Here is a 9183-nt window from a genome sequence, read left to right as displayed (position 1 = left end):
GGACTCTATTTTCACATAACTGCAATACCATTCTAATACATAAAAAATGAATAATTCCTTAATATCATCTACTATTCAGTCAGTGTTCGAATTTTCCTGTCTTGTAAGTGCCTTTTAACAGCTGGTTTGTTTGAATCAGTATCAAACAAGGTCCACTACAACATTTTAATATGTGACTGTCCCCCAGCCCCACCTCTTTTTTATTGCTGTTCATTTGTCAAAGTGGTCCATCTGTCTTAAAGACTTTTCTACATACTGGATTTGGCTGACTGCATCTTGAATTCATGGATCTTGACATCTATGAAATGTTTCAATTCATGTCATCATTATCGTTTTGGTGATCAAATTGTCACATCTTTGGCCAGTGGGAACGCCTTCAGATTGATTCCAGAGTCTTTTTGGCCCAACCCTAATATTCTTTGAATATGTTAAGGCTCACCTTGTATGTTTCCCTACGCCAGATCTGGAACCAGCCATTTCTTTAAGCAGCACCGTTCCCCACCCACTAGTCCCCCAACCCCCCTTACCCCCCTCCATTGGAAAATGGTGCTTGTTTGAATTTGGGGGACTTGAGCATTCCAATAATGCTGCTGTTTTCCACTTGACGGAGTTACTATGTTTCTGTTATTTTTCCATCGTCCTCCTCTCCATTTCTCTCTAGCCTGTAGTGTTGTTTCAACTATCCTGCTCTGTGTGGGAATGTGGACAAGGTCCTGGGACTGCTTTGTTAATTCCCAAAAAGCGTGAGCCCTGTGGGGCAGAACCATGAGTCAAAACTGAGGCTGATGTGTCATGGGATGCTGGCATCGAGTAAATCCCAGGATCAAATGGGACATTCAAAGACCATCCAGTCACCCCTCTGCTTCCACGCCGGATCTCATCAAAGTCAGAAAAAGCGCTGCCTGACTCACTAATTTTAAAAATCCCCAGAGTTAGAGAGTCCATATTTAAGTTATTTAGCAATATTCTGTATTCAATAACAAAACTACTCTAGAGTTTATTAGAGAAACCTAGATTAAGTGAAACTTAGCAAGAAGTGTGAGAACTGATTTTAAGGACCTGTGCTACTTTTTTTGTGAAACCAACAAAAATATGGATGAATGACAAAAGCTTTTGGCATGTTGACAAGCATTTTCTCCTTGACCTCCAAGCTGTACCAGGACTGGAAGAAAAGCACGATGCTCAAACTGGAATTTCAGCTTAAGGGGCTTGAAGTAGTTGGAATTATCTAGTCACCTTGCATTGGTTTTGTTCTTTCTTTGATGCTGATATATACTTTTTTTTTTTTTTTTGCTGACGTTCTTTAATGTCACAAAAACCAGAATATCAAACCTATATAATGGCAATAAAAAGTAACACCTCAGGCAGCGACATTTAATCAAGGGATTATACATTCTTTCTGCGTTCTATCCTGTAAAAATTTGATGTTTCCATGAGTGTAATGTTTCTGTCATAAACAGATCAGATCAACTGTACTGTCGGAGAAGGCCTAGCCAGAGAAGACATTTTTGAAAACAAGTACCTATTGCCAAAGTACTAAAAACACAGTATAGCCCGATGACAGTTTTGTTTTCAGATGAAGTGATAACTATCTGAGGAACTTAGTGATGAGTATGCAGTAGTTTTCAAATTGAGTTCCCCATCCGGCTATCATCTTGATTCGTGTGTGTGTGTATGTGTGCGTGTGTGTGTGTGTGTGTGTGTGCGCGCGCATGTTCATGTGCACTTTTTTCCCCTCTGTGCGTTACAAAAGTCCTTAATCTCGCCGGGATCCTAGAGGATCAGCAGAGGAGAATTGTATTATTTTAAGGTTCCTCTGGGTCAGGATTTTTATGGATACAAGTTTCTGTGCTATTAAACTACCAGAACCCATTCATTCTTCTCTTTCCACTCCCACACATTCATTATGACCTTGAGGATAGCTTCACATCCCTCAAGAGCAGTTGGTACCAATGTCAGGCCCTCATGTGATTGGGTCAAGGTGAATAGACACCTCACAGAGGGAAGAAAGTGATACTTCTGGAAAGGGCTGGGAATTCGAAATTTGATTTACAGCTCTGAACCCTTGGCCTATACACTTTACAACCTGCTCATGTCCCTCCTCATACTGAAAAACTAAACGTTGCTAAATATAGCATAGAAGAGGAGCCTAGATTTCATTGTAATTTAGAATAATTGAGTGAGCAAACAACTGGGTCTAAAAGCACACTACATGGAAGTGGGAGGGAAAGGATGATAAAAAGCAATGTAGTTTCTTACATTGCTTAATTTTTATAGTGTCCAAGTGAGTTTATGTTCTGTTTCACAGGGGATGCTCCTAGCTGCCAGATTTGTAGGCCAGACAGGTGTCAGAACCCCATTTAAATGATTCTGAGCTGAGTTCAGAGAGGTTAAGTGACTCCTGGCAGAACCGATATTAGAGTGGAAATATGTGACAAGTTTAAGGAGTGCCTACCATGTGCAGGGCTCTGTACTGGAGATTCAGAGATTGATAGGAGTAGGTCTTATCTTTGAGGATCAATCTAGACACAAATGTGTACTCAGACACTTGTCACTGGAGACATTTGTCCTGTCCCTGTGACAGATCTGCAGGCCACCCTTCACCTCTGGGGACCCACTCATGGCCTTGCTGAGGTACTTTGACCTCAGCCTTATACTGCCAGGCTCGGCCCTGTCTCTCAGTTGCTTCTACTCTAGCTCTGCTCTTCGTTTTGGAAATAGATACCAACAAGTCGTATTTAATTTTCTAGTTCTAGAACTTCCATTTGCTAGTTTTTTACTTCTATGTCCTATGTCCTCATTCATTTCAATGGAATAGGTTTCTTTACTTTATTGTGCGTAGTTGTAATACACTCTATAAAATCCTTATCTGCTAATTCCAGTATTTGACTCATCTTGAAATGGGTTTCCATTGATTGTCTTTTTACTTGAGACTGGGTCATACTTTTCTGATTCTTCTTTTTCTTTTCTTTCTTTCTTTTTTAATTGACAAAAAATTATATATATTTATTTTGTACAATGTGATGTTTTGAAATATGTATCCATTGTGGGATGGTTAAATGAAGCTGATTAACATACGCATTACATTAAATACTTATTTTGGGGGCTGAGAACACTTAAAATTTCCACTGTACGCAATTTTCAAATATACAATCCATTGTTATTAACTGTAGTAATCATGTTTTACAGTGGATCTCTTGAACTTATTTCTTTTGTCTAACTGAAATTTTGTATCCTTTAACCAATGTCTCCCCAATCTACTCACCTCCCTCAGCCTCTGGTAGCCTCCATTTTACTCTCTGCTTCTATGAGTTCGACTTTTTTATATTCTGTGTATAATAAGTGAGATTATGCAGTGTATGTCTTTCTGTGCCTGAGTTGTTTCACTTAACGTAATGTCCTCCAGGTTCATCAATGTTGTTGCAAATGACAAGATTTCTTCTTTTTTTAAGGCTGAATAGTATTCCATTGTGTATAAGCACAATTTCTTTATCCATTGATGTGTTAGTGGACACTTAGGTTGATTCCAAATCTTGGCTATTGTGAATAATGCTGCAGTGAACATGGGAGTGCAGATATCTTCTTGACATACTGATTTTATTTCATTTGAATATATACCCAATAGTGGGATTGCTGGATCATACAATAGTCTATTTTCAATTTATTGTACAACCTGCATACTATTTTCCATAATGGCTGTGCTAATTTGTATTCACACCAGCAGTGTATACACAGGTTCTGTTTTCTCTACATCCTCACCAACACTTACTATGTTTTGTCTTTTTGATAACAGCCATTCTAACAGGTGTGAAGTGGTATCTTATTGTGGTTTTAATTTTCATTTCCCTGATGATTAGTGATGTTAAGCATTTTTTAATGTACCTCTTGGCCATTTATTTTCTTCTTTTGAGAAATGTCTATTCAGGTCCTTTGCCCATTTTTTTTTTTTTTTTTTTTGAGACAGAGTCTCACTTTGTTGCCCAGGCTAGAGTGAGTGCTGTGGCATCAGCCTAGCTCACAACAACCTGAGACTCCTGGGCTCAAGCAATCCTACTGCCTCAGCCTCCCAAGTAGCTGGGACTACAGGCATGCGCCACCATGCCCGGCTAATTTTTTTTCTATATAGATTTTAGTTGTCCAAATAATTTCTTTCTATTTTTTAGTAGAGACGGGGTCTCGCTCTTGCTCGGGCTGGTCTCGAGCTCCTGACCTTGAGCAATCCACCCGCCTCGGCCTCCCAGAGTGCTAGGATTACAGGCGTGAGCCACCGCGCCCCGCCCACTCAGTTCTTCCGACACCAGATATTTGGAGGGGTATTTCCCACACAGCAAGCAATTGATTCTCTGGCAGATTTTCCTGCAGACACCAGCAGCTAGGTATCCTCTAATTTAACTCAATTCTGACACTGTCTTCATGGAGATACAGTGAGATCCCACAAGTTAAGGGCTCAGTCCTCCAGAACTTCTGACCATCCATCCAGGCATTCCCATGGCCCCCTCCTTAGATTGAATTAATTTGCTAGAGTGGCTCACAGAACTCAGGGAAACACTTTTCTTACAGTTACTGGTTTATTGTAAAGGCTATTACAAAGGATACCGATGAACAGCCAGATGGAAGAGATGCATGTGGTATGTCGGAAGGGGTATGGAGCTTCCATGCCCTCTCTGGGGCGCCACCCACCAGGAACTCCTCCTGTTTGCTATCCAGAATCCCTACCTCTAATCCTGTCCTTTTGGGGTTTTATGGAGGCTTCATCCACAAAATTACATCATTGGCCATTGGTGACCAACTTAACCTTCAGCTCCTCTCCTGTCCCTGGAGGTTGGGGGGTGGAGCTGAAAGTCACAACTCTCTAATCCTGCCTTGGTCTTTTGCATGCTCAGCCCCCATCCTGAAGCTATCTAGGGGCCGCCAGCCATCAGTTTTTCTCATTAGCATATAAAAGACACTCATCTTTGCAGAGATTACAAGGATTTTAAAAGCTATATGTCAGGAAATGAAGAGAAAGCCCAAATATATATTTCACAACATCACAGGCACTGACATTGGCCTTTCAAGCTAAAAGTCACTGAAAACAAGAGAATTACCAGGTTCTATTCTTTCTTCCAAGATTCACCCCTCCTCTCCTCCATTCTCTCCTTCTACCACCCTATAAACCTAAATGCCTTCAGATCATTGATTGGAGGACAGAGGGTACGGAGGAAGTTTAGAGTTTATCGTTTTTATCTAAGGGATGATTGGATCTGGTAGGACCTCACAGAGCTGAACCAGAAGCAGAGCTCTCTCTTCTACTGCGTTATGCCTCTCTCTATAAGTTTCTGTTTACAGAAAGAGTTCCACTGCTGAAAAACTAAACCAAAAGTTTGAAAATCCACTGTACTTGTCCAACTTACTGCCAATTTTTAAATCCTCTAACATCACTTGTAAGTGACCTGCATATCCAGCCTTTGTTGTGAACGCTTCCAGTGATAGAGACCTTGCCCTTTTTCCTCTGTGGTTTTGTTAGGTAGATAGTGAGGGATTCTGGGTCTCCAAGGGACTAAAGTGGATGCTGTTGCCCCCATCTTGGTCCTGCCCCACCCTAATTCTCCATACCTGGGGGAGGAAGGAATACTCTACAAATCTGCTAATCAGAACTTGGCACACCAGCTGCGAAAGAATGCAGAGGACTCTCTAGCTGACGGGCCAAGCTGCATGGGTACTATAAAGTCTGGAAAGTGACCTAGAACTCACATGCACAGTAAGATCCGGGTCATGCAGCTCCCCAACTGTCCAGTCAAAGTGGTTCTATGGTGACGTTTTGAACACCATATCCGGACACCATAAAACAAGACCCAGACCATAACCAAGCTTTCTTTTTCTGCAGCAACAAGGGGTCCAGTCATCATCTGTGGTGTATGTATCATGCCTTGTAAACCTATGTCTTGCTCTTGCTCTATAATCCTATCTTGCTCCCCCTCAATAAACTTCACCTCATGCTTGCCTTACTTTGGTATGTCTGGTTATTCTTCAGCCATGAGTGCACTAAGAACCGACATTCCAGACTAAAACCTGACATATTGTCTCTTCCCTCCTCTGTTTCCCGAGGCCCAACAAAGGCTCTTTGTCATTTCTCTTCAGTGGCAGAATTTTAGCAAAGCTTCTTGGGAAGAAAAGCTGACTGGATTCCAGCTGCTAAGTGTTGCTTTTCTTTGATGAACATTTCAAATGCATCTTTTTGCGGGGAGGATGTGTACAGCTGAGCCTTTATTTTGACACCTGGTTGATACTCCAAAGACCCCGATTGGCCTGGCGTGCACCTTGAGGCATGCAGCATTCTAGAACCCAGCCAAAGGAGGCCATCAGCCTGGTGTGAGTGGCCCAGAACATCTGCTGCTGTTAACCAGCTCAGGAAGGAAGCAGGACAATGCCTGAGGTGACAGATACCTTGTGGCTATGTTAGGAGATAACCCGAGGCACTGTGGTTTGGCCCCAGCTAGGATGACAGATTGCTACCTTGTACTGTGTCAGCAAACCAAAAGAGTGGAGGAAAACTACTGTCCCAGGACATTGGACATAGAACTGGGAGTCCCAGGTCCTGCTCTGAATTTGCCTCTAGCTCCATAACATGTAAGAAGTCCTGTCGCTTTCTATGTGGATTTTTCTATTGAGGGGATGGGTTTCGTGGGATAGCTGCAAACTAAAGAGAAAATGTGCCTGTGAAGGCATGTGGAGGAAAGAGAAGTCATAGGAGCTGGGAGTGATTTGTTTATGTAGACAGTGGCTAGTGTGGAAAAGAAATCACTGCTCGATTCCTTCATGTCAAGAATTTCTTGATGTCTGCAGGGTAGCTCTCTGAAAGCATATCATTCACCTTTGTCCCTTTAAGGAGCAGAGTTTTAAAAGGGTTTGCTTACATCACAATAAAATGTGGCACCCTATTTCATATTTCAAGTTAGCTTATTCTCTGATAATGGCTATTTGCGCATCACCTGCTCTTTACCACCCACTCTCCTAATAAAACAAAAAATAAACAAAAGTAAAATATGCTCTCTACTTGTCTCTTTTGTCTTTTTAATTCATTCACTTTTTTTTTTTATCTTAAAATTTTATTTTTCAGAGTCAAAAGCAACAAATGCTACTGTGGATCCCCGGTCATTTCTTCTCAGAAATCTCAATGACAGATATGAACCGTTCCCACTGGGGGAGGACGAGGAGAAAAATGAAAGTGGGTTAACAGAACACAGGTTAATCTCCATCAATAAAAGCAGTGCTCTTCAGAAACCGCCCCCTGTGTTCATCTCGAAAGATGCCTCCGGATATCTGACCAGCCCCTGGCTGACTCTCTTTGTCCCCTCCGTTTACACGGGCGTGTTTATAGTAAGTCTTCCGCTCAACATCATGGCCATCGTGGTGTTCATCTTGAAGATGAAAGTCAAGAAGCCGGCGGTGGTGTACATGTTACACCTGGCCACGGCTGACGTGCTCTTTGTGTCCGTGCTCCCCTTTAAGATCAGCTATTACTTTTCCGGCAGCGACTGGCAGTTCGGGTCCGAAATGTGTCGCTTCGTCACTGCAGCGTTCTACTGTAATATGTATGCCTCCATCATGCTCATGACAGTCATAAGCATTGACCGGTTCCTGGCTGTGGTGTATCCCATCCAGTCCCTGTCCTGGCGTACTCTGGGAAGGGCTTCCATCACGTGTCTGGCCATCTGGGCTATGGCCATCGCGGGGGTGGTGCCTCTGCTCCTCAAGGAGCAGACCACCCAGGTGCCGGGCATCAACATCACCACCTGTCACGATGTGCTCAACGAAACCCTGCTCGAGGGCTATTATGCCTATTACTTCTCAGCCTTCTCTGCTGTCTTCTTTTTTGTGCCGTTGATCATTTCCACAGTCTGTTATGTGTCTATCATTCGATGTCTTAGCTCTTCCACAGTTGCCAACCGAAGCAAGAAGTCCCGGGCTTTGTTCCTGTCAGCTGCTGTTTTCTGCGTCTTCATCGTTTGCTTCGGACCCACAAACATCCTCCTGATTGTGCATTATTCATTCCTTTCTCGCAGTTCCTCGACGGAGGCCGCCTACTTTGCCTACCTCCTCTGTGTCTGCGTCAGCAGCATAAGCTGTTGCATTGATCCCTTGATTTACTATTACGCGTCCTCTGAGTGCCAGAGATACCTGTGCAGTCTCCTGTGCTGCAAAGAAAGCTCGGATCCCAGCAGTTACAACAGCAGTGGTCAGCTGATGGCAAGTAAAATGGACACCTGCTCTAGCAACCTGAACAATAGCATATACAAAAAGCTGTTAACTTAGGAAAAGGGACTGCTGGTCGGTTAAAAAGAAAAGGTTAAAAAAGTGAATTGCCTGAGGATTCTGTTAGCACCTGCCTAAACTGTATTTACTTCACCACCTAAAACAACAGTGTATCATTTGCACGCCTGCTTCTTATGAGAGCCATCAAGCATATATTTTTGTTAATCACTGGAAAAGATAACAAGAATAGAAGACGATGTTGTTATTACAAGGGAGTATTGCCAAGGCTGTGTTAATAGCTGAATGTCACTTCTTGATATATCTCAGTGACTTATTATATACATACATACGTATGCACACATGTATTATTTGCAGTGCGATATAGAATAGGCACTTTGAAACTCTCTCTTTTTCTCCCTCGGCGATTACAGAAATAATCTCTGATTCTCTGATTTTACATGCAAAGTCTAGGTTAGTGAAGTTTAGCTGTGAACATCTGAAGGTGTCCATCAGTAGCGAGGGATTCCATAGTTTGGACTTATACGGCTTTTGCAAATAAGTGTATTTTGAAATTGTTTGACAGCAATGTTTAAGTTATTGAGGGATAAGGCTTAGTACTATCTGTGTATAGAAAAAGTTCTAGTGTTTTAAACATTTCAAAGTTTGGTTTCTTAAAATTATTGAAATAGATTGAAAGCCCTAGTTTTTATATGGGTAGCATTTTTGATGTTTTACACACTATAAATGTAAACCAAGACTGAGCATAAGTGCCACTAGTGACCACAGGCTGGCTTTCAGAGTAGCCCACCCCTGAAAGCTGCATGCGTCCACCCCTGATGGAGAGCTCTAAGCAGCAGATACATGGCAGGACCTCGTCAGACACAGACTGGCCAGAAACCCTTCAGTGGAGCCTCTGGAGAGCAGCGAGATTGGGACCACCGGGTTTGC

At 42.5% G+C, this 9183-nt stretch overlaps 1 protein-coding gene across 1 annotated transcript in view; it reads left to right on the top strand.

The window, feature by feature from the left end:
• The window catches only part of F2R (coagulation factor II (thrombin) receptor), a 17175-nt gene extending 8454 nt beyond the window's left edge, over positions 1–8721 (top strand). Inside the window, exon 2 of the mRNA XM_012664484.1 lies at positions 7100–8721. Within this exon, the coding sequence (XP_012519938.1) occupies positions 7100–8295 (1196 nt within the window). The 3' untranslated portion in view covers positions 8296–8721. The remainder of the gene's footprint in view (positions 1–7099) is intronic.
• Positions 8722–9183: the final 462 nt, after the last annotated feature.

This window comes from Propithecus coquereli, unplaced genomic scaffold (genome assembly GCF_000956105.1).
Source record: "Propithecus coquereli isolate 6110/MARCELLA unplaced genomic scaffold, Pcoq_1.0 Scaffold9, whole genome shotgun sequence".
Lineage (NCBI taxonomy): Eukaryota > Metazoa > Chordata > Mammalia > Primates > Indriidae > Propithecus > Propithecus coquereli.
The sequence above is the reverse complement of the archived record's forward strand: the minus strand, read 5'-3'. Positions and strand labels throughout refer to the sequence as shown.